General features: G+C 42.1%; 1 protein-coding gene across 1 annotated transcript in view; it reads right to left on the bottom strand.

Moving 5' to 3' along the window:
- LOC121942749 (LHFPL tetraspan subfamily member 6 protein) overlaps nucleotides 1–26,299 on the bottom strand; it is a 52,513-nt gene extending 26,214 nt beyond the window's left edge. The window contains exons 1-3 of the mRNA XM_042485992.1: nucleotides 26,007–26,299; nucleotides 24,976–25,267; nucleotides 23,148–23,665 (exon numbers count right to left, since the gene is read on the bottom strand). Of these exons, the coding sequence (XP_042341926.1) occupies nucleotides 23,148–23,532 (385 nt within the window). The 5' untranslated portion in view covers nucleotides 23,533–23,665; nucleotides 24,976–25,267; nucleotides 26,007–26,299. The remainder of the gene's footprint in view (nucleotides 1–23,147; nucleotides 23,666–24,975; nucleotides 25,268–26,006) is intronic.
- Between the last annotated feature and the right edge of the window lie 634 nt (nucleotides 26,300–26,933).

Here is a 26,933-nt window from a genome sequence, read left to right as displayed (position 1 = left end):
AAAAATTGCACTTAACTGTGCATCATAAGGTGATCATTAAAACTACTTGGTTTCTCAGGTAGTTGAGTAGTAGAGGAAGTTCTTCTGGAAAGCTAATAGCCCCCGAAATCCTCGTCCTTGCTCCACCATCCAGCTTGTGAACTCAGAAAACATCCTCTGAGAAGGGACTGAGCCTGACAGCTGGCAAACCAATCACTGAACTATGGGGAGCGGTTTACATGATGACAGGAGTCAAAACTCTCTACACTCCAAAACCTGGTGAATTACTACTTCCACTGGATGTTGTGGACACAAAATGAAGTGTGATTCTGTAGCTGCACAGCTCATTTCATTCATTTGCTGGATAATTTAAAAAGATGTTAGCAATGCTGGTAGTAGTTGTTTATCTGAAGTTCATTTAGAAATCAGATGGAAAGTTAGTGACAGCCAAGGGAGTGGTGTATTCATGCAGTCAGGTGTAAGAATGGTCCATAATAATGTGTGAGTGATGAGAGCACTGTCAGTCAGTTGCTGTACAGTGTGGCTGAAATTCTTGCCAGACCAAAGTGAGTGAAATTTGTGGGTTGGCTGTGTGAGCAGACCATTTTATTCCAAAATACAGAAATTACAAGGTGCAGTGCAGTAGCATTTTGGTCAGTACATGCTGGAATGAAACTGTTGCTGCACTTCACCTTGGCAATACACCATGTACTCTCCCATCAGCTCCTCAGCTTGGTAGTTGGGCTGCATTGTGATTGGTTTGGAGACAAACATCAAGCACCTTAGGTAATGTTTTTGCCCTTTTGTTTATTTGTACAAATAGTGAGGTTTTTTGGCACCAGCAGTGTTAGAATGAAACCAACCGGTGGAAGTGTGAAACCTAATCTAGAAAGAAAGCTGTGAATCAATTTACCAAACTGTGGTGGCAGACGGACATGTGGAGGATGTGTTATAATGTGAAGATGACGCATTGGTACCCCACGATCACACTTAATGTGTTGAGTGGGAAGGTGTTACCACTCTGTCTTTCCTCTACACAGGCATCATGTAAGAAAACTGAACAGTGACCGATTTTATCTTTGATTCCATCTATGAAACAAAGATACAATTCTATGTTAAATTATCAGAATTGATTCCTTAATTTTATCTGTCCACATGTGATCCCCAAACAGCTCTGCACTTTGCAGGGACATACATTAAATACATTAGCAGAAACTGATACTGGTGTCAACACATACGGAGTGACAGAGAGTCAGCACCACCCCTGACATCTGTGAATGATTACAAGTTGTAATGTGCCAGTGATAAATGTGTGAACACGAGGCGGTGATGAATTTAACACAGTTCCCCAAGGAAATGGGGCCTTCCATTATATGTCCTATTACTGTCTCTCCCTCCTGATGGCTTAATTGATCCTTGCGGGCCAACAAAGTAAACCCTCCTCCACCCATCCAGAGATTATGATACCTGATAGAGAAGGGGGAAAAAACCACTATAGCTGCTTTTAATCCAACTGGCCTCTTGTTCAACAATCAATTACAGAACTACAGTCCCTTGTAACATCAAGCGGTCGCTGGGCCATAAAGGTGAATGCAGCATTTTATCACATAACTTAATTTTCATTGGATTCAACTTGTTTTTCCCTCAGCAGAGAAAACATAGGGCCACTGGTCTGAGTGGCATGTCCTGCTGCCAGGGCTTCCTCTGCTGTGGTGCGTGCTAAACTGAGCGCCTTCATGGATGAATTCAGAGGAGAAATGCGAAGCACGGAGGAATAGCACTCCTTTCTACCCACAGAGGTTGACCACAGCATATGCTGTTGCTTATTATTCCCTGTGTCTGCCTGCTTTCCATTGTATTTATAGCAGGGGAAACTTGATTTAGATCTGCTCCATCTGGTGATTTGTTGTAGGGATGGATGCCACATCTTCCGCTCTTGTGTGTAATCTCCCCCACTCTGCTTACTGGCCTTTATTTAAAGAAGATGGTAAGTGAGATAGCAGGGCGTCGCTCCTCTCTCCGTCTTTTTCCCTGACACCAGCTGCTGCTACACAGTTTATGATACTAGCTGAGAGGCAATGGGAGGAGAGGGGGGGGTACGGAGCCTGTGGAGGTGTAAAAATCCCTCCCACTTTCTCTGGTGGTATGCAAAGATTCCACAGGCGGCCTCCAGAGCCCCTTTCCTTCCACAGCCCTCCCCCAGCCTCAGCTCCCATCAACCTTCAGCAGCCTCTGAATGGGAGGGTGAAAGAGTGGAGGTAACAGAGCTGAGGTTTGGGGCGCAGATGAGGAAGACACTGATTAAAAACCATCTTTACCCTCTCACTTCCAAGTCTGAATCTCCTCTTTACCACAATATAAAGATGTGCAGGGATTTCAAGGATTTGTTCCTACAAATGGAGCAAGTGTAGGTGGCAATTTCTTTTATTTCATGTAAATGCAGTCAGCGGAAAATGTAGGGCAGGACAGCCGAGCTGCCAAAAGACGGTTTTTTGATCTAATGAAGCCTCCAAATACAGAAACACAGGCACTGACAACAAGAAGAATAGCAAAATAAAACTCTCTGTATATTCCTGAACATTTCAGCAGCACAGACATGAGCCCACTGCTTCTATAATTTCATTTTAGAGGAGATCATAATACCTCTTAATGGGAAGGAAAGTCATTGCAATGGACAACTGGTAATGTGATCGCCTACCCATGACTGACACTCAATTCAGATCTTTCTTTAAATGCCCTTATTTCATTACCCTCTAATGTATTCTTTACTCAGTGTGCTGGTGCAGAGAGAAGTGGGTGAAATGAGGGACGGAACGGTTAAAGATGAGCTGCTATCTGAAATGCCTCATTTCATGGGTTATTTTTCTGCCAAAAATAAGAAACTTTAAAAATTGGGAAATTTCTTATCTGATGATTAATCGGCATCTGGCCTCTGCTGAAACAGGTCGTTTGTCTCCCTCGCTGCAGTTTTAAGTTGAAGTTTGTTGAAGCTCTATTTGACTTCCTCTCAAAAGGAATAAACAAGGAATTCGGCCTCCAGCAGCTTTGTCAGGGACAACATGTCATTCACTTTGCCACAAATGCAAGACTTTCTGAGTGTACTTGCCAGAGTAAATAACTCACCATAGGGCTGGCCGTCTGTCTGACAGAGCTTTAATGTTGAATGCTGAACTATATGAAGTGTGCGCAAAACACCACAAAGACTGTATTCAGCTTTATTCATGAATTTTCTGCATTAACTGATGCTGAAAGTTTTCTTTCTAGTTGATAATAGGACAACAAAAATGCAGTTTGAAATTAAAAATGAACTTGATTTGAACGTGGGTAAACTCCAAGCAAATACTGTCTTCTAAAGATTCACACAGGGCTGATAAAACAGACTGTGAAGCCTTCAGACTAAAGTCAGATGGATGCAACATGTGACAAAACAAGCAAAAAAAGCACACAAATGACTTGCAAACAGCTCTTTGTCTCCCTTAAATCTTAGCGTAATCAAGAACAAACACAATGATGGGGGCGTCTCTGGCTGCCTCTGCACCATGTGCATGTGTTTGCAGAACTGAGAGACTCATTGTTTGCTCTAATCTGGCTACGTGACGAAGCTACGACTGAAATTTACAACAAGAAAACAAAAATATGCAATGTTGTTTCAGCAAACATTTATGTGTGCTATCCATGTAGCTTCCAAAATAAAATGGAGCTCAAAGTGAAAATGGGAAATTGCACAAACAGCACAGCTAGTGAAACTAACTTCCTAGGCTATTTGCTCATCATCACCTCCGAGTGCAAGCATGGTCACGGCTGCTTGTTGCCTCTGAGGACGCTGGAGGCGCCCCGCAGGGAAAAAAGGGCCGTCTTCCATGATTTTCATTTCCACGCTCACCGACAGAGCGCGTGGAAAGAGACAGGCCACTGCTCCGGTGCCCACCTGGTGACCAGATGAAGCCTTAAGGGTTCAGCATCCCATCGCAGCTCTGCATATGCAAGCACGACAGGACATGCACTAGGTTGGCCCCTGCCTGTAGCCTGTCTTGAAGACAGATGAGGCAATGGTGCTGGGCCTGGGGCCCCCTGGCTCCCTGTAGGGACCTCACTATTGGGCTGGTAGATTAGGTCTGGATCACAGTTGACGTGCCACGGCAGAAAGCAATGGGATGGTGGAGGGAGAGAAGTTGGGGTGCTTCTCTCTGCTTTTTAAGTGGAGCAGCCAACATGAGATCTAGTGCTAGAGATGAATATAATCTTTTATTTAAATAAAAACAATCTGAACAATATCTATTGCTGAAGCTTTGTCAAATAATCTTTCATTCAATAAATAGAAGATTGACAAAATATAAAGCAAAAATGCAAAACATGCACTGGTTTCAGCTTTTTGGATATGAGGATTTCACACTTGTCTCTGTTTTATATCATGGTAAATCAAATATCCTCTGATATCGGACTGTTGGTTTGACAAAACAAATTATTTCAGGGTATCACCTTGAGCTACAGGAAATGAGTCGCACCCCTATACATATAAATACTGATCATGAAGCACCTATGTACTGCTTTTCATTGGTATTGTTTAGGCCATTGGAACACAATAATAACAGATCGTCCTTCCAGTTGTTTCATATTATCACTGGGGAAGAACACATTAGCGGCCACTCAAGCGACAGCAGCCCATTTCCCCCATGTTCACCTCACCACCCCCACCTATTAATGCTTCTTGAAGATATATAGCCAGCCATATAGACTACATGCCAATGAATCACAGTCCTGCTGCACGCGACACGCTGCCCTTGGTTAGGTGTTACTTCTCAAGCTCAAGGTCTAACACAGAGTAATTACCACGAAGCAGTGAGATAGAGGATATTAGAGGATGAAATGTTTAGCTGAAGCGCTAGGGGGGGTTCCATTAATTGCCCGACACACAGTGTAGGATCAATCATTTGGTGGGTTTTTAAAAGCACACATGATTCTCATACAAAAGTATTCCCTTTAAATCATCACTTATGACCGAGGTGTTGGTGTGTTTATCTGCAGAGACCCTGGCCTCTGTCTGTATTTTCTTCTTATTTTGCTGTGTGTGGGATGTTTTTGAGCGTGCAGCCCCCAGACAATTACAGCATGCAGGTAAAGCTGGGGCTTTATTAAAAATAGTGACCAGATTTCAGTCCCTAATCATCCCACATTCATGGACACGGCGCCAAAACAATGCAAATTCAAGGTGGCGAAATGCCAAGCAGACAGAGCTTGTTCCAAAACAAGAGTGAATGTGGGGTTGGCTTTCATTTTCACTTTAGCTGGCGAGCACTGAAGGAGAGGATGAGGCTGCAGAGCGATGCAAAGTTGGCCTGTTTTCCATTGGACAGCTAAGTGCTAGCTAGGGATGCATGATATTGGATTTCTTTGCCGATATCCCACATGTCGATATATAAAAAACTCATTTGATCTATAACCGATATCGTTATAACCACTTTTGTCCCCACCCAATCTCAGTGATCAAATCTCTTCTGCAGTGAAATTAACATTATATTTTTGCATACTCTTATCATGCTGGCCCACCAGCAGATGGAGATATTAAGTACAATGCTTTTCAGGGTATGTGATATTCATTCATTGTGCAAAATAAGAAAAATACTTCAACCTGGGGTTGATGTTTTGTAAATGTTCATTTTGACAATCAAAAAATATCGGTTTGTGATATCAGCAAAAATCTGCACATTGGCCGATTCCGATATTTCATTTTAAAGCCAATATCTGTTGATACTGATGACATGCCCATATTGTCGTGCATCCCTAGTGCCAGTGGTTAGCTCGCTTCAGTATTGAATTTTTCATTAAAACAAAAGTAACTTTCGTTCAGTAGTAGCCTGCAATGTACTGCTGTGTTCCCTTGTAACATCCGATTTGACTGTGTTCCAGTACAAGTCAGAAAACCATTAATTCACAGTGGGGTTTGCTCTGTTAGGATGACAATACATTATGCTGTATTTTGCACATACAAACAATGTAGCAACATGCCCACGGATACTGCGGATAATGATTTAATGGGACACAAATAAGACAGAAGTGCTAATTAACAACATATAACTAAAGCTTTTACTACAGTTAATGTCATTGTGGTTTCTGAGGTTGAGGTTGACAAGGTTCTCCCAACTCTCCAAGTCAGAAATCTGACCTCAACAGTGTGTTCCAGTTGAAATTTGTGCCTGGGAACTTGAGATTCTGACTTCCCAGGACTTACGGAATGCACCATAAGTACAAGCAGTTTGTGAAGGAGTGACAAAGTACTGCACAGTATACCTTATGACCAGAGGCAAAATAAGAGGGTCAATAGCTGCATGTCAGAGAGACAAGACCAAAAATGCCATATGTGAAGAATATCAAAATTTCTAGGAGGAGAAACATATCCTGAGCACAAAGAAAGGCAGTAGAAAGTCACTAATCACTAAGTGCCAAATAGTGATCTGTCGGTAGCTCAGGAGAGGATGTATATCTCACAGACCAATAAGTCCTGCAGACGCCCCGGTCACAAGCCCAGGCCTGGTGCCTACGTGTGTCTCCACCCTGCACTGTCCACACGACTAGCACAAACCTCCTGTGTAACTGCCTGCAGGGGTTGCCAAGGTTAGAGGAGCACACTAGAAACAACAGCAAGGACACTATGGGGCTCCCAGCTGACAGATCTGAGCTTTGATCATGATTACAGATTGCCGTGACTGAGGGCAAGTGTCTTCCTGACTCAGCAACACCCTGCTGAGAGCCCATCAATAAGTAGTCAGAAGGATGACTGTTTGAATACTTAGGCTCTACGACAACACACCTTTCAATCTCTATGATACCACACTACAAGCTGTCTGCTTTGAAATGTTGTTTTGTTCAGTCTCCTTCCAAGAAAAAGGATGCTTTTGAAAACCCAGGGGAGCTTCTGACAAGATTTCAGAAGGGAGTCTTTTTTTTTTTTTTTTTAAATAAAGAAAATCAGAAATTCAACTTGCCCAAAGAAGTATATAAGCACGATCCAGTTTCTTCATCCTATTAATGTATCTGGTTCTCTTATCAAACCATGCAGGTTTTGTCTTGGGCAGCCATCCCTCTATCACACATCTCCGCAGTGAAAATAATTTCATAGTGACTACACTGAAAGTATTTGTAAAACACCACTGCCTTTTTTGTTTGAAGTTTGAAAAGGGGCTTATGTGTGGTATAAACGCCCCTTTTCAAACTGAATGTGTGTCGCCGGGGAAATCTCCACGCGCCAGTTGCCAGTAGCTGGCCGACAACTGCTCAGGAAAAAGTGCTCAGCTCCTCTCAAGTCTTTCTCTGTAAATGTCTCTGGAGGATAGAGAACAAATCTGTGGATTGACCACTGACCATATATGTGCCATTTTGCTTCAGGTTGTGCTTTCCTTTGGGTTGAAAACCTGAAGAAGAAGCAGAGTATGAGATTCACCCCAGCACATAAAAGCTCCAAACCGCTGGGAGTGCAGTCCTTTGAAATAATAAGCTGTCAGATTTTCTTTTAAACCTTTGACATTTTATTTCGGACTGTTTGTCTCTTCTGTTTTTCCTGTCTCGTTAAACCACACATTTTCAATCCTAAACGGGCCGTGAACTGGTCATACTGGTACTTTACAGTTATGTGACAGCTGGCTGCCTTAGAGGGGAAGTCCAGCCTAATATACTGTATGCTGTTCAAACTGCTGATTAACAGCATGTCATGGTATAATCAGTACCTTGACATGTTAGCAGATACTGATAGCAGAACATTTATGTAGTTTAGGTTTAGGAGAAGAAAACATGTTTGGCCATCAATAGGACTTGGCAAGTAAAGATATGCAGATTGGGTTCAGAAAAGTAAGGTCTATGAAAGAATCACTGTGACAATGCACCTTATAATCACTTGAAGTTCACTAGGGTTTACATGGTTTCAAACCCAGGGTTTCGTGGGAGAAAGTCCTTATTATTTGACCCATTCACCAATCCAACCAGCCTTGGACGTCTGGTCTTTATACTACTTCTTTCTTTACTACCATCAACACAATGGTCACATGATCACAGCCTTACTTATTATGAGGGTTATATACGAATTGTGGTGCACTGTTTTTCGGAAGTATACGTACAAACAGTGCATGACAACAGCCTGAAGCATTCACAGTAAAATCAGGTTTTTGTTTTCAAAACATGTAAGATCAAGAGGTCCATTTTGGACATTTTTCACTTAAATTCAACAGTCATACTGGCTGAAATCTGTTGCAGAATGGACAGACGTACCAGTTTTCCTGCAGAGCAGCCACATTTTCATTAAGAGGTTCAGCTCTTGCTTTGCAGTTTGATCCAAAAGTTGATCATACCAGAAAGCATCCGCCAAGATACATAATAAAATCCTGCTCGTATCCTAGAGGACATTTCCAGCACAGATATACAGCCAGCAAGTCCACATGCTTTTCAGCTGTTTCCCATCTTTTTTGTCAGGCAAAAATAATGAATAACTCATCTTCAACTGCACTGCCTGAGGAAGTGGAAGCTAAATGATCTCAGAGCTCCAGACACAGTGAAGGCTGCAGGGGAAGATGCTGAGATAATAATGGATATTTAGTGACCAAAACCCAGTGGGGTATTGTAGGGTCTCCGAACACCGCACAGCTGTCTCTGCTTTTATTGACATTTTTTGCGTGCAGCCTGGGTCAGTTTACCGGATGGCTTACAGACTAACCTTGATGTCACTTCTGTTCATGGGTGATGTGCAGTGTGACTACTGAATGACGGATGTCACACTGGCCTGACTCTATAATAGCCACCTCAGCCACCTCACACAAGAGAGCTGATGCAATTACAGAGGTGGAAAAAAACAATATTAGGTAACATTTTATTACTTGGCTAGTCAACTGTGAGAGAAAGATGTTGGTAGAACACCAAATCAAAAATCAGATATCAAGCAGGCAATCAAACTGGAACAACCTACGCCTTGTCCAGTATGCTGTGTGACTGACAGGCTGCACTGTGTTATCAGCAGGACTGAGTGCCTGACTTCTCGGCTTCTATTATCTCCTTCCTTGCACATGACGAGCCATTCGGCATCCATCATGAGTGAGGCTGAGAGCTCTCTGTTTGAAAAAAAAAGAAGAAAGGAGCACACTCCGGCCAGCCACTTACTCCATGGTTATCTTCAAATGTCAGATGGTGAGGCACATCACGGTCAGGCTGAAATATGTTGAGCAGAAGAGCTTTGAAGGACTTCACTTCCTGATCCAGCAGCTCTCACAGAGATTCAGGGATGTTAGGGAAAATAACATCGACTTGGAGTCTACCATCCCTTTGTCAAAACAGTTCAGCCAGCAACTGAAACTAGGCTGTTATGACAAGCAATCAGCCGAATCTCCTTTTATTGGTGTAATTTTGCCCTGAAATAACAACACTGAGTGCATGCCTTGTGAAAGAGCCACATTCAATTTGAAAACCCACCCTGGCATTTTTCGTATATTCATATCTTCGGGTTTCCTGCATCTCCGTGCTCTAGCAGAGAGACTGGAGGCAGCAGAAGGCAAGAAAATGGAGTTGTCCTGAGGGGAATACCAACAAAGGACCAGCAGTAGAGTAGCACTATCAGGATAGTCATGATAGAGACACATTCACTAATGATCAAGTCTTAGCTGGCGGTGCAGGAGATAAGTAGATATGAGTGATATCAGTGGCAGCAGCGCAGTCACCTCCTAAGGGCTTGGCTCCACATATAATCACTCTGTAATTACAAATCCTCTGTTCTGCTTCACCTTTACAGGTGACACCCTTGTCTTTAGTTATGTCTTTTAAAAGCCTTTTGGTTTCCTTCCAATTTTCCCATGTAATGAAGCTTACATGCTGTAAGACCCAGAGACTGTAATGAGGTTCATGTGTTTCATAATAAAAAATCAATAGTTTTTTCAGATGCTGGATACAAGAGCAGCTCAGACAATGTCAGAAAAAATATTAATTTAATTCCATTTTCACTTTTGAATGGACTTAGATTACTTTGTCTTATGATGATGTATTCAAAAATGAACACCACAACACAAAGCATACAAATTATGGTGCACAGAATCTGAATTATCTTGGAGCTATACGCTGAAGATTGGTGTTTTCATTATGTTGGTGAGTCTATAAAGCCAGAGAATAAGTCATATTTAATCATTTCGATTCATCCACACCATCTCCCGCTAGAGACTTCATTCAACTAGTGAGCCAGCTCAAGCAATAGCTGGAATATGTGATTAAAAAGCCCTGGGTTCAGTCACAGTATGACTCTAAATCACTCCCAGGAAAACTTTCTGTAATATTCTGGTGTAACTAGCTAGAGCCAGGTCGCCGTTGCCATGGGGACCCCCAGCGAGCCAACAGGCCAGGAACTGGGTGTAGTTGGCTTGTCAGGCCTGGGAGAACAACACCGGGGGGCTCAGACTGGTCCAGACCCAGAATTAGTGCAGAGAGCAAAGTCACTCTGTTGGATCAAAGAGTACCTTTGTTCCCATGCTCCCTTTTGGAAAGCAGCACAACTCACAGCTTTTCATTTCAGAGACATTTTTGTTTCTGTTCAGGCAAAAAGAACATACACATGAGTACAGAAAAAAATGAGTGAAAAGAGAATATGTGACTAATAGTAATAAAGTGCATGAAAGCGGCAGAGGAGGAGGCGGAGCGGGCACGGAGGGCAGATTGTCTTGCTTATGTTCTCCGCTCCGAGGTGAGGAAAGAGATACAGCATCAGTGCTGATATCATTATCCTCACCTATAATACAGCTATTTGTAAACCACATCTGACACAACTTGTCAAATAAAATCCCTCAGGTTTAGACTCCTACACTATTTTATTTCCAGTTTATTAATCATAACAAATTGTGTCTGCATGGAGATTAATAACAGCTTCCCAACCTTAGACAGCTCTGTACACCTCCAAGCTTTTTTTCAAAATCCTATATATGGCCATGAGCGCTTGCTGATCTTCATAAACACATACAAATATGGGTAGAGCACTGAGTCTTCGTCCTGTTTATAGCTTCCTGAGATGAGGCTCCCTTTGAGCATTCCAAAGACCTTCTGTTATGCTTTCACAGGGCTGCATTTTGGACAGAGTGGCTCAAAATACATCCAGACACTGTCTTACGGGCGTCCCATCACAGGCCCTCTTATTGCAGAGCACTTTCAAAACCTTTGTCTGCTGGCTAGATAGGGTAAACGCTTGACTTCAAGCTCTTTCTTGTCAGGTTTTGTTTATGACTTACTGTTGTTGCTGGATTTTTTCCCTTTTTGGGGTTCACAGGAAGGCCAGTCAACAAGGTGCTGTTTAACTGTTGAGGCTTGACTACAATCTGCTCGCGGAGAGTATAAAAAGACTTTTGAAGCTTAGCTATCAGCAGACTGGTAGTGTGGTGTTTCTTGAATCCAAAGGCAACTTGTAGTATAACTTATTTATGTTAAGCAGCCAAACACAGACTGCTGGAAGACTCAGGGGATTTCTCCAAATGTTGACCCTCCCTCTCCCTCCCCTTCTCTCACTGCACCCCCTGCTGTTGTGGAAACCAGATCCTATAAGGGGAGAGCCCACCCAACTGCTGCTGACCAGCTGGAATGAGAGTCTGGGAAGCAAAGCAAAACTGGAGTCACACTGCGTCGCCTTCCACCCAAACACTAAACCCACCCCAGTCTCCACAACTACAGCCGTGGGCCACAAAATGGAGATTATTGTTCAGCTTGTGTCAGCCTTATAAAAACTGAAGCATGCACTTTTTTTCCCCTGAGACATAATTTTCATGAGGCACAATTACAGGGTTGTCACTTTAAGATAATGACGGGGGTGACATTTTGCTTATTACTACGCCAAGGTGCCTTTGATGGTGTTTCTGTGAGGCTTCAAAAAAAGCCCACAATGCACATTCCTTTGCTTCAAATGAAGTCTTATTTGTATTGATCACTGAACACACAAACACTCATTCTCTTGAGGGTCTTGCTGCCTCTAATTTGTATAAACTGAATTCATAATGGAAAAATCCCTAACTCTGTTAGCATTCACAATCACAGGCTAACTATAGTTTTAGCCCACTCCTAAAAAGACAGCAAAAAGAAAGCTGTGGAATGTATCCAATTCTATCACTTTCTTTTGTGGAACGCATGTAAGCAATCGCATTAAAAGCCTCTCAAATTAAACTGGTTGTAGTTCTGAGGATGGGGGAGTTAGTGGGGGTAGTGGGCAACAGAATATATTTACCCTAAATTCCCAGCATGACTTAAGGCAGACAGCAGAGGCAGGCCATGGCCTCGCACGCAGGACATCAATAAACTTAGCCACATGCAACCACACATTTACAGTTTGAGAGCTTATGTCTGTCCACATTAGCACGCTTGAAAACACATATCACATGACCATTCACATACACCGGGCATGCATGTACTGGTGTAAACAGGATGTAGATCGTCCACTCTGTGTTTAATTGCTTCGATACAGAAGTGACTACACTGACAGCAATAAAGCAAAATTCAAGACAAAAGATTTATTTTCTTGGACTGACATATGAGGTGGAAATCATACAGAGAGGAACACATGAATATGGTCATGGCAGTGAAAAACATGTCAAAGCAGTACCGGGAGCATGATCAATCACCAGACAGTGTTTCCTTCAGGGACACAGGGCGAAACTCATCATGAGTTATTTGAGTCTTGGCATGGATAACTGATCAGTTGATCCTGTCAGAGCTGATCAGATTGATAGATGGCAGGAGAAGCAGAGTGCAGAGTGAGTGAATACAAACTTTTAGACCCACCACTGTGATCACTAAAGTTTTCCTTTCACTGCTGCTACATCGGTCACAAGAGTACACTCTGCACCCCGCAAGTGTAGTGCAATTAAGAACTGGACAGTATATATTTTTCAATAGTGCTAAAAAATCTCTCGGTGGCAGCCGATGTTTTAATAGTGGCAGCCCACAACAAATAAATAACAGTGTGGGAAAAAGTTATATCAATATGAAAGGAGTAACCACACTTAGGATAAAATCAGACAATGTATGTAGGCCTAAATGTATGTAGATCTAGCTAAAATGTAGCATGTTTCAGCTTAACAACACCCAATCAGAAAGTGAACCTGGGTGTGTGCATCCTCGTTTTCAAAAGTTTCCCTTATAGCATTACCAGACTAAAATGCAGACCCAGAGTTTTCAAACTAGAGCAAGGTCAGCAGTATTTTTAAAAGTCTGTTCTCGGGGTTCCAAAATGCCAGAGTAGTTTGGATGATAGGTGTAAATTAAGCAGAAGTTATGTGTTTTAAAAGGAAAATGTATTACTGTGGACGTAGGCTAAATTCCAGGCACTTTCATGTGAACATGAGACACAAGAGGCAACAAATTCACACTTCACAAGAGAGCTCTTTCACACAAGCACATACCGTCACCAAGTCATTAACAGACTGCTGGTCACTCGTGACAGACAAATGCATGTGCACAGGTAACCCCCATCCTCCTCTGATCTGATCTTCAGCTGCCTTTTTACGCCACCTTCACCTGTCCGCTCTGTCTGGCAGCATGCTTTGAGTGACCCACTGAGTGGACAAAGATCCTCTCCCAGAGCTGCACACTGACCCTGTTCTCCCAGAGACAGAGGCAACTCTTTTCCACACATTACTACTCGTGAGAGCTCTGGCTCTTCGTGCAGTGCTTAATGCTATTTCTGGCCTTTCAGGGATAAGATGCAGGAGATACACTGACACACTGAGTCAAATTAAAAGAGACATCCATGAGTCAAAGTGGCAAAAAGGAGAAAAATTGCTCATTCTTAAGTGGGTATTGCCTCTTTTGGGAAACAGGAGTTTACAATATAATGTATCTATGGTTTGAGGGTAAAGAAACTAAAGACAGGCAATTACTGTGAATTCTTTTACCAAAAATAGACTCCTCTCCTGGCTATTCTACACTGCCACTTTATTCTCCATACATCCAGCACATATTCTATTTCCTCACCGGCCTGCTATTTGACCTACGAGAAGGCAGCACAAAAGGAGTATTGACCCCACATTCCCCCTCACTTGGAAGAACAGGGTATAATTAACTGTAGTGTTAAAGGCACAGTGCCTCTGAGACTGTAAAACAGGGTATGAATACTGAGCAAACTACTTTATCCCAAAGGGCTCAGACCCAATCCATCCAATCCATACTTATTCATTTATTCAGCAGACTCATGGCTTCTGACTCCCTCAGAGATGTCTAACAGGTCAAATGTGGGCTTTCCATCTTCTTCATCCTTAATTAGACATAACATGTGGTGAAATTCAGGAAAACAGTTTTTTTCTTCTTTCCCTTGTTCTCTCTTTGTGTTTCTGTTCACACATAGTTGAGTTTATCTGCCACAGAAACAAGACAGCTCAAACCGCATGAGAGGGGTTTATTCTCGTATCCCTACCTGTGACTAAAGTATTGCTCACTGTAAGTACAGGCTAGGGCACTGACATCAAACATGCCCTCCACAATGTGTGTCACCAGTGATACAGAGAAGCAGCACCTCCACCATCTGTTTAGCATCTGTCTGAGTGGTAATTCATCTATTCACAAATATTCACTGGTTTAGGTGTCAGCGGCAAAGACGTGATAGGTGTTAGCAATTACTTTCTGTCTGCTTTACCCTTTCTTCAAACCGAGGAGAACATCCTGTAGAATCATCTCAGGAAACAAACTTGTCAGAAGGAAATTTATGAGGTTCCTGTAGGGCTGACACCTTCTGGTTTGTTGATTGATCGATATAGTTTTGTTGAACCAGTTTGTCATTGGATAGACAATCGGTGGTGTTACTTGTATAATGCTGTGTGTCCAGCAAAGCATTTTTTTTTTTGTTGCTGGGACCAAGTTTTTCTCTCAGTTTTAGTCTCTATAGCTACTTTCCCATTCATTACAACTGTATATGGGGTGAATTTCTGTGTATGCCACCCATTTAAATGTTATCAAGGCTTAAAGTTACACATAATTAAGGGTGTGGCAGCTTTGAGTGACAGTTTGCTTTGCCCCACCACAACTCCACCCTCTAACCAAATATGGTCATTTCTGCCTCCAAAGAGCCAAGATATCAACGGCTGAAATGCCAAACTCAAGGTTTCAAAATGTTAGTCCACAAAACAATGGGTGACGTCACAGTAGCTACGTCCATTAGTCTATTTAATACAGTCCATGGCTGAGACATTTTGCTTGCATCTGGTTACTATGATACAGAATATCTGCGGAAGTAAAAATGTTGGCAAGAGGAAGAATTCTTGCTCTGTATAAGTGATGAAGCACAGAAGGAGAGAAGACGCAAACGCAAATCTATGTGCATTAATTTCTCTTGCATTGTTGTTGTCAGCACTTGAACATGTAGGATGTGATGTTCGGTCTTTGTGATATTTGTACCACGTTCCACTGTGACTGGACGCCTGGTTAAAAAATGACTCTGAAGAGCATAACCAAAAATAGCAGCTCGCTGTTTTACTGTATGTATGGGGCTGCTGTGAGCTTAAAAGGAGCTCTCCTTACATAAAAGTAGTATTCTGGACAAAATTAAACATTTTTCAACTCTTAGCAACAAGAAAAAAAGCCAAAATGTGCAGCACTCAGTGTCAAACAAATGCTCAGTGCCTCTTTCCTGAGTACTGACAATTATTTTCATCATCAACATATATCAGTTAAATTTTAGTATGCTTTCATGATAAACTAAACAAAAACTGGTAAACAAGGTTATACCTGCTAAACATCTGCACCCTTGGATTGTCATTGTGATTGTATTAACATGCTAATGTTAGCATTTTGCTAGCATGGCTAATTCTTACTCTAGTTGATTTATCATTTAAAAGGAAAATGCTTATCCCGCTTTCCCATAAGTCACACTCAAAGTGTTTATTTTGTCTGACCATCATCCTAAACCATAAGATATTTTATTTGTATTGAAATGAAAATTGAAATTGAGAGTCCTCACATTTCAGTGGCTGGAAGCCGCAAATGTTCGATATCTATGCTTGGTAAATTATTTACAAATTAATTATTAGGGCTACCAAATTTATATCCCAAATCCATTCATTCCCCACAACTGTCAGGCTCCCTTGCTCTCTGTTTTTATGGCTGCATTAATGCCAGACACGAATGCAGACACACCAGACACGTTTTCTGGAACAGCTCTGTTGCAAGTGACAAAAACAAGCCGATATGCAGCACGCCTGCTACTATGGCAGAGAAAACAATGACTTAACAGAGGAACAGACTGAAATAACCCTTCTGTCTGTCCTTTGGTTCCCCAGACTTCCTGTTTGACAAAACTAAATCCCTGTTGATGCTGGGCTTTCCGCCCTGTTTCTCTCTGTTTCTGTCTCACTCTTTTTTTTTTCATCCGTTCTCTCTTTCTGTCTTTCTGGCTGAGCCCAGGTCCATTCTTCGGGTCACTGAGTGCTGGCCTAATCTATTTTTTTCCAGCTTGCAGCGGACACCAATGTGCACAGCCACTGCAAGAAGGAGGAGGAAAGTGAGTGAAGGAGATGGAGAAGGAAAGAGGAAAGACACAGAGGGGTGGACAGAAAGCAGAATTAGGGGAAAGGTGAAACAAGCCTGAAATAGAGAGTTAGAGACTGAGATCACTGGAAATAATACCGTAACTCGCAAGGTTGGAAAAGAGGGGCAGAGAAGGAGGTGTGAGTTCATCATTAGAAAGAGTGAAGGGTGAAGGAGAAAAATAGACCTGAGTGCTGAAAAGAATAGACTGCCTATGGTGCAAAGGCTACGTTTCACTGCTCTGACTCCAAACACCCTTGTGGTCATGTTGCTGGGGGTTTAGGGAACTGTATGTTGAGCAAAAAATAGCTGCCGGGCTCAATGAAGCACATTACAGTGTTGCAAAGAGTGGTCTGCACTTAAGGTGATCAATCAACCCAGAGGAAGAGACGTCCACTTTATAACCATCAGCGGCCGGAAACGTAAGCAATGGAGAGCAAGAACGTGTTCTACAAACCATTACACGAGGCTCTTGCCCGTAGTGAAAAGGCCTGGCTTTCTCCCCTGAAACATATGGGCCGGTACTATCTCATTAGTTTTATGCAATGCCTACATGGCAGATGAGACAGTGCAGTCCATCATCATCACATCAAACTGGCAGGCTTATGAGAAGGAAGGAATACAGATAGGTTTTTGGAAGTAAAAGGATAACACGGCGCGTCAGGGAATATTTACCCATCGCCCCGGAAATGTCTCGTGATCTGACACCATTAAACAATGACTGTCAGGAGACACTGTTCCATACTGAATATTCCCCAGGAAACATGAGCTCTTCATCCCAAAGCCTTCCTCATGTGGATGCAATTTCATTTTGTTGTACCTCTTGAAAATGAGTGCTGGTGGTGAGAGGGGAGTGGAAGCACACATTCTGGGACTGGGCGGGATCCAGCTGGCAACAACTCACAGAGCCGACACAAGGACAAAGCTCCTGGCTGTGTTGGTATGGCTCTCAAACAGGACAACACACTTCTCTGCCAAATAGCCCTTGGCAACATTTCGGAAGCCAAAATGGCAGCCCATCTGTAATTTATTTACACGTCTTTAAATTTATCGCTCGTGCACATGCCCTTGACACACACTTTGAGCCACAGAGGTGGTGCAGACAGATGTGGTAAAGTTAACTTGAACCACACATGACCAGGATACCGTGTTACATGCTGTGTCTAACCGGCTACCCCTGGGGGAAAATTCTACACTTAAAACCGGAGAAAAACTTGAGTGAATAACACCCACAGTTGAAAGTATTTCGTGTGTATTCTCTCTGCGGCTTCATATTGTTCATTTACTGACATTCCACACCAGTGTGGGCAAACGAGATGCTGGCACAGAGGTGTAAACAGAGCCAATCAACCTGAAAACAGAAGGCAACACAGCCAATTATTTGATAGTTCAGATCAACTGCAGCTTCATCTGAGGCTGGTGTGGGAAGTATTCAACCAGCACGGCCAACAGGCCTGTGGACAGTGTGGAGGCTAGGCCCAGTGCATCGCATTGTTTCCCCCACAAAACTGTCCTTTTGTTCAGACTAACCAGCCTCATATAGTTTCATCTTTTAATAAATTCTGCTTCTAGTTTGAATCTCATTGAAGTTTTTGACAATTCTGCTTTGAAGGAAAAATTCTAATCCAAAAGTTTTGCAACTGGTTAGAACATAAATGTGTGTCAAATAAATGACAAGTTTGTCATCTCACTCTCATAGCGCTCACATGGGAGCATCAGAAGACGCAAATGCATGTGAAAACCCTTTTTTTTCTCATTTCATTTCATCAAAGGACTGTCAAAACTCAGGGGTAATATTTAATGTAATAGACATTAAATGTCTCTAATCAATAATAAATGCTTTTAGCCCATCTGGCCGTGATGGCATTGAAAACTCCTCCTAAAACTGTAAAGAGTTCTCGGTACTTCTCCCAACAATGACAGACAAAATTAGACTGTATGGATTCAACCTTCCCTTGAGGCAGTGAAATATGCTGTGTTGAGCTCTTTCAAACTTTTTTTTCATCCCTTGGGGACAGTACACCTCATAGGTCTGCACCTCCTCTGAAACAGCAGCAGCTCACAAGAAGTCCTCTGCTTGAACCCTACATACTGCCGCAACAAACGCCCTGAAAAGGCCAAGTACAGCCTGTCATGCATCACACTGTTTGTCTTGTTATGTTGCCTTCAGTTTCAAGGATGCAGCAGTTCACCACCTTCTCAATAAAATATAGCCTTTATCCTTCAGCCTTGAGCTGCTATATGTCCTGACATTTTTATCAAGAGTTTAAGTGATCTCAATCCGGCTGACATTCTCTCGGGTCAAGGCAATATTGTTTTTAGAGATTTCAGTCATGTTGTGGAACAATGCTTTATCGCTGCCTCTCCTAATGTCACTTGTGATGTTATTTGGGCTTCAAATCCTGCAAATCAACCTTTTTTCGATCATGGTAGATTTATTTGATTGATTGTCTAGAAAGGGCAACAGGGTATAGATGTCGCTGACACAAACTGGGTCTACATTTGCAATTCATGTTAGAAAAGCTCAAAGAAGCATAAAATGCATACTTTGACCTCCACAATAAAAAAAAAAAAAACATGTAATCAGACAACATCAGTGAGTGTATAATCTAGGTATTTAACTTGTCTTTATAATTAAACTTTGACTCCAGTATACAGACAACAGCTTCAACCTGCTTTTCCTTTCCACTCTTTTTTCCAAATTTGGCATCCAGCCCTTATTGTTCAGGCAAACTCTGACTGCTGCGTACTGGTATTCTTTCTCAAACCCAAACTGCACCACAGCCATTTGGGGAAGTCACAGTTTGTTTGTCTTTGTCTTTGTCTTTATCTTTGTCTTTATCTTATCTTTTATCTTTATCTTTGTTTCTGTAAGATATTGAAACATTCCCAAACCTTCCCATAAACAGATCAGGCAAATCACTTTTATATGCCCCCGCCAGTCAGAGATATTATGACGTGAAAGTGGTATTTGAGTACAATAAAAAGTCCTTTGACTTGGTGAGGCCCCACGCTCCCATTGCTCTCCCTTATATTTAATCGTGATGGAGCAAAAATGTTATCCAATCACAGGGCCTGTCAAAGTGTCAGTCATCATGAGGCAATCAAATAGCAAAATGTCAAAACAAAACTACCTGTCAGGTGCAGAGAGGAAAAAGATGAAATAAACGGGGACACCAAAGCACAACAAGGTACTGTGCCGAGGGGAAATATAAAGTATGCAAAAAGGTACATAAAGGTCTTATATGTTGCTTGTGGAACGCAAACGTTAAATAGCTCTCCCGCTGTGCACAGCTCTGCTTGAAGCCCCCAGAAGACAAGTCAAGGCTCTGCAGGAGGGTGGGTGGGGGTGGAGGGGGATCAGAACCCTTAACAACCAAATCCAACTCAAGAATCTTTTAATGTCTGAACCTCCCGTCTGTGCCACAGTCATTTGGAGTCCGCACCACTACATAACTAAGACAAGAAACTATGGCACAGGCAGTTGTTTAATGTAAGCAGCACAGAACGCACGGTCCTTTGATTTATGAGCCACAGCAGTGTCATAGTCTCATACTCAGACTCCAACTCTCTGGCCTGTACAGGAAATCTGGGCCTTTGCCAGTAGCAATTAACCAGCCTTGGAACAACTTGCCCATAGTGAACTGGGAGAAAACAGCATTAAAGAGGCAAACAACAACACTATCAACAATAATTGTTACTGTTAAAAGGTATTCCTTCAGTTGGGGTTGCAGCTAATGAGATAAAGCACTGATAAGTCCCTTCAGCTCTAATCTATTTCGTGGGATTGAGATAAATTACAGGGAGATATAAAGTGGATGTTTTACTTGTGGCAGCCGAGGGGCCCTGGCCTCGCTGCTAAGACACTCTTCATTAGTGGCCTACAAAAGGAGTAGAGGAAACACAAAAGGAGGAAGACATTGGCGTCAGACAGTGAACCATGAGGGTCCTTTGCATCTGGTGAATTCATATGCGTTGCCTCACCAACTGATCGCCTCATTTACTCTCTCTCCTCGTTCCTGCGCTAATCACTGAGATTTTATCATATCTCTCGGCACACATATCGGTATTCCCCCCGTGGGTCTATATTTCTCAACAAGGTTCTTGGTTAATAAGAAGTTAATGCAGAACGTTTCAATCATTAGGTATTTTTTCTTCTCTCTCGCAATTTGCCCTGCCTGCCTCTATGTTTCTACACTCTTTGTAAGTGACTGAAGACAATACATGAAGAAGCCCACTGAGCTTCCCAATTGTGTCACTTCCAATTAGCCCTTCAGAGACATATGCCCTTTGGCTCATCAGCATTCAACTTAAAAGAAGTGAGCGGTGCCCCTTGTATTGTACTCCACCTTCCTTCATTCTCCCTCCGTCTAAACTCATGCGTGTCTGGATTTGTGAGTCTACGAAAGAGAGAAATCGCAAGAAAGACAGACAGGGATTTTTTAATCCTATAACCAAAAATAGCAGCTTGCTGTATTACTGTATGTATGGGGCTGCTGTGAGCTTAAAAGGAGCTCTCCTTACATAAAAGTGCACATTTCTGAATAAGCCAGCCAGCCTTCACCTTAATCATCCTCCATATTATACATCATTAATACTGATGTTCCTAAGTAGCTAAGAACTAGGACATGGCACGTTGTGGTGGTCCTCAGTAGATTTATCCCTCTAAAAAACCTGGCAGCTCTGTCAAATCTGCCTGCAACCTGCTTTTCTGTCACTTCACTTTTTGAAGCCAAACTGAAGTGATGGGGATTGTAAATAGCAAAGTGGTGAGCCACAGTATGCGAGCAAACGTTTTGGAGTAAATGAGAGGGCTGGAGCGCCGCAGCTTCTTAAACTAGGGCAGAGAAACTTGCAGCTTCAGTGGAAGCCTTCCCTCAGACCTCGTGTCCCGGGAGGACACGTGCAAAAACCAACAGTGCACATAAACAAAGCTGGTGCCGTCCAGAGCTGCGTTCACTTACTGTAATCAAACAAACAAACAAACAAACAAAAACACATTTCCATGGCCGGAGCTGCAGGGTGGACAAGACTATTTTTGCAAAAAGGAAGGGCGTGGGTTTTTTTTTAACTTTTTAGGGGTGCATTCTGGATCAAACCAGTTTAAGAAAAATGACAATAAAGTTACCTTGTACCTTAAACTAAAACCAAAAGATATAAATCGATGCCAAAATCTGCAGCACATAAGGGTAAGAGTATATCACAGGAAGGTGTTATGAAAATTAAGTGTTTTTTCTTCATCAAATTACATGTTTCACCTTAATTACAATATTGGAGCCCAGTCAAAGCAATCTTCAATGAGACCAAAGCCACACCTTTGGGACCAACACACTTGATGTGAAATCAAATAATTTTGTTTGTAGAAGATTTTTTTTTTTTAAACAATCATTCACATATTCACCCAATTCAATAAAGCAATGTGCAGAATTGTGCTTGTTGTTGTTGAACTGCAGTCATGAGTTAGGAAATGTACACTGACCCAATGACATTAACTGGGTAACGTGACCAACATCCCACTGGGACTTTTCTGATTTCTTGTGAAGCCAAGTATCTGAGGAAACAAGTTTTTCTGGGCCGACAGCAGGTTTTCTGGCACAGAAAAGTTGGCCAGAGGTTAAATTTTCACAGTTATCAAGATTTCTATGCCTCCTTGTTTCCTCATCAATGTGATTTGCGTTCATGAACACTTCTGAGAGCTTGAATCAAATTTTATGAGATGTTAATTACAACCATTAAAACCTCTCTATGAACACTGATATCTTAGGGCTATGTTCACAATGCAAGCCTTAGTGCTCAATTTGGATTTACTGCTCAGATCTGGTTTTTTTTTTTTTTTTTTGGTTGTTCACATAATTTCTTAAATGTGGCAATTATCAGATTCCACTGGTCACAAGTTGTGAGCTGACAAAGACATCACAAACAGCACAGTGTCACGCAGAACATGGAAGCCACTGAAGTCCGCATCTGCGATTTCATATGTTGATGTGGAGTGGAAGCCAGTAAAATCATGTGAAGATGATAAGCAAAGACGAGGAAAAAGAGAGCCAAATGTTTAATTGTGGGCTTTTGTTAAACAATGGCAGCTACATCTGTATGAAGGTGTGTGTGCATTCAGAGCCAGCAGTGGTGGGATTGTGACATGAATGACTTCAGTGACACAGATTTCATCTAAAAATACAAGATGTTGAGGACTCATTTTTACTACATCTGTCAGCACCCCTCCTCAAGAACCCTGCAGCAAGAATGTCAATCTATTGTGACGTAAAAGTGGCATGAATTCAGAAAGATTGAGGTCACAATGCAAAAAAAATCTGACCTGTATCTGATTTAGGACCACGTATGAATGTGTTCCAAATGGGAATTGAAAAGATCAGATTCCATGTGATTTTTGCTATTCATGCTTTTATGAAAAAAGCAGATCTGAGTCACATAAGAGCAAAAAAATTACATTCAGGCCACTTTTACCTAATGTCTGAATGTAGCCATGGAGAACCTGTTGTCTTCCTGTAGTCTTTCAATGCAAAGCAAACCATCAAAAAAAGTTTTGACAGCTCAAAACCTGATAGCCCCCCATCTTTTCATAATTAGACCCTCTGCTCTGCACACACCCAGTCAATGTAGATACAAACACAAAGACAGAGATGTAAACTCACCGCCAACAAATTGGATGCCGCCGGCCACACGGCCGATTGTACGTGAGATCAGGTCAGAGATGCAGCAGCCCATGAGAGCTGTGAGGGCCACCAGCAGCAGGAGGCCACATCCCACACCGGTCACTATAGTGCAGATCCTCCACTCCAGACTGGGGATGCCGTGGAAGGAGGCGTAGCGCCCACACTGCTCCAGCATCACCGTGGCCTGCTTCTCCTCGTCCCTCACCGGGTATGAGCAGCGGCGGAACGTGCCAAAGGACACTGGCTTGTCCATCTGTGTCCCCAGCAGCCAGTAGGGCATGAAGAAGCCAACGCAGGAGGCAGCAGCACACAGCAGGGACAGCAGGGCCCAGATAACACCCGTACATGTCAGACTAGACGCCATGGTAAACAGTCTGCAAATGGTTCACACAGGCACTGAACTAACAGCAGTTATATGAGCGGTCGCTGTGATGTGGGAAGCCTTGCAGTGAGCATTTAACACTAGCAGCCTTCACCTTCTCAGTGATTCCGGGTCCCTGTCAGGAGGAAGAGCAACGGAAAAGACAGATGAGTCATCTGTTGGGAGCAAGTTTTTGGCTTTTGGAATACCATGAAAAGTCACAGGTTGATAAGTTTAAAACCAGAAACCTGTTCTGCATTAATTTTGAGCACAGCTATAAACACAGATATGAAAGAAAAGGAGATCATCATTACTCAGTTTGTTAGATCTTTTTCCTGTAAAGTACTTTTTCCTTAACTATGAAGCAGAAAAGTAGACTAACCAATGGGCATAGTTATATATATTCAACATCATTACTATTTGATCAATATATAATTGTAAACACAATGCACCAAGGATCAAACTTAGGCCAATAAGTAATCAAACTGGTCAGATCCTTCTCACACATTATCTGAAGAATATCAGTTTTAGCCATCACACAGGAGATTTAGAGTCCCACAGGCTTGATAAGACAGGTTAAAGAATTCTTTTGTTCATCAGTCTGTCATTCTATTAAATCAGAGTAAGGCTTCCACGTCACCTCAGTGTACGAGTCAAACACTTAATGTAATAGCTAATGAGTCATATGTTGCACTGCATCCACTTTTTGTATTGCCTGTGGTGATTTGTAGCATTTGTTGTATGACTTTGGTGTTCATTTAAGTGTTGTTTGTATTTTTGTATTATGTCAAACAGTTAACGTCCTGGGATGCAAGACAAATTTCAGAATTATTTCTGACAATAAAGTCAAATCAAATAATCAAAACTCAATATTGATAAGCTTAGGGCAATGGTTATTCTCCATCTCACTTATGTTTTTAAAGCTTTTTTCCTTTAACATCACATAAGTACTGTTTCCTCGTGGGTAAACAATCCTAGCTGTTAGTTCATAGCACTCAGCACCTTTAAGGCAGCAGTGAATATGCATAATAACAAATAGTAAAAAGCAAGCGTGAAGACTATTATTGGAACAATGGTATTATTAATTGTGGCTACAGTGAATTGTGTTTTATTTTGAAAAGTGTTAATTATTCTACAAAACAGCAATAGCAATAGCATTCATATCATGAAGTTTACATTAATATTAAACACCACAGCAAAACTATACAATAGAGCTTATGGCATACTATAGGACTACAATGAGCTACCATATGAAATATCCATTAAGTAGCACAGAATCAACGGACACAGACTAGAAGTCCCCACAGGAGCAGCCACTACGGGAACATAAAGTGATTTTTCGTTAGGGGTGACCTCACGGAGCACGCTATCGCAGTGCTCACCCTGCCGGAATGTGAATAATGAAAACAAGCACAAGACAAGGGGAAAAAAAGAAGAAAAGCTTACATGTTGGGAGAGCTCCGGAAAAAGGTGCGCTCGGTGTGCACAGAGAGGTTATTTCCATCTGATGACTCCAGCTGCGTTGGGTCTCCAAGCAAACTTTTCTTCAGTCGAGGAAAAGAGACAAGAAATGCGTCCGACCCGAGAGTGTAAATCCAAAAAAGTGACCGCGGAATCCGTTCACAAAACACTTCCTCCTCATCAATATGTTTAACGGAGGCAAAGATCAATTATTCACTCCTGCGCGGTGCAGAAACGTGCGGCGCTGACTGACTGTGGGACTCTGATTTCCACATTCCTGCTCAGAGAGAGAGACAGAGGGAGACAGAGGGAGAGAGGGAGAGAGGGAGAGAGGGAGAGAGAGAGAGGGGCGGGGAGGGGGCGAGTCCATGAAACACTCTCAGGAGGTGACCATCAATCACACAAATCCCCACCCAGGGGCTGGACTCACCGCCACTATCATTCCTTACATGTTCCCGATGCATTCGCGGACGCCTCGTAAACTGCTGGACTTGGAAATTACAATTCTGAGTCCAGGAAACCATTGAGTGACTGTTGCTATTAAAAGCAAGACAAATTTGAAAAACGCGAAGATGAGAGTATTAGTGTAGTATATAATTGGCATATGGAGAATATCAGTATTACAAGTTCTGAACCACAAGGGGTTTTAGAGATGAGATTAGAGCCTATATTGTATGCTATATTTCCTATGTAATTATGTATTTAGTTAAGTTGTACACAAAGAAAAACGGCATAAAATCCAGTTGAATATAAGAAAAACAAAAAAATGTGTCAGTAGAGGCCAAGAAGCCAGAGGCTTATACAACACCCCCCCACCCCCCAACTTCAGAACAACAAACAATGACAAAAAATGAAGAAAACAAACAAAACATTTTACAGTAAAATACAGATAAATGACAGAAAGTAGCATAAAACAAGTAACCAGTATGTCAGCATTAATCAACCAAAAACCAAGAAACACACAGAACACACTACAAAGTCTACACAAAAAAGGAAATGATTAAATTATTCCCTACCCTTCCTGCCGGCCGGACCAGTGTCTGTCAAACATTCCCCTGCCACCAGGTTGAAAAAGGATCCTCTCACTGCGCCACATCTTAATGTAGCTGACTATAGTCTCTGACGCACCAAGCGGGTGTTAACAGCTGGCTATACTGAGGTAGCTAAGCTAAAAACAACAGCGTGGCTAAGGGCTCCTCCTGCCACCAATGGAACCGAGCGTCCTAGGTTCATTGAACTGGATAACTTTTAAAACAATAAACGGGACAGGACAAGGTGTGACAGCTCCAACAGCAACTGTTGCCCTGCATTTTCCTTAACCAAAACTCCCACACATGCATGAAGAGCAGAAGTCCCCCCCACAACTTTTTTTCCTGCCCTATGGCGACTCAAGAGGGACAACAGTAGGCCTCCAGAATAGTCTTTAGACTCCCATCTAAAGTAACTTTAGATAACTACCGACCTAAACATTTTTGTTTATGTATAAGTAATTTACACATTAAAATAAAAACTTAACAACATTGGTCAAATATGTATTACTTGTATCGCCATAATAACAAAATATATCTTTAAGGGTAAAATCATGAGTGATTCTACTGCAAACATGAGAACTTAAATTCGACTTAAACTTAAATAAAGCTGTGGGAATAAGAAACTACATGTATGCCTTAATAACGGGTTAGAACCGCTTTAGGGCAGAGTTAAAAGTCCCTGTTTGTGCCAATGATTGTGCAGATTCAGGTAATTTAACTATTCAAAATTATGTTCTCATCTCTATTAACTTTTAAAGGTTAATCGGACTCAAAAAATAAACTAACTAAATAAGCCTCTTAGGCGCCCCATTGCTCCAGCTTTCAAAGCATGCTTTGGGAACTGATTTTATACTGCATGCATTATTCGGTCATTTGAATACAATAGCTCAATAACACAGTTTATTCAATGAG

This window comes from Plectropomus leopardus, chromosome 5, assembly GCF_008729295.1.
Source record: "Plectropomus leopardus isolate mb chromosome 5, YSFRI_Pleo_2.0, whole genome shotgun sequence".
Classification (NCBI taxonomy): domain Eukaryota; kingdom Metazoa; phylum Chordata; class Actinopteri; order Perciformes; family Serranidae; genus Plectropomus; species Plectropomus leopardus.
Note: the sequence above shows the minus strand (reverse complement) of the source record. Positions and strands in the feature narration are given on the sequence as shown.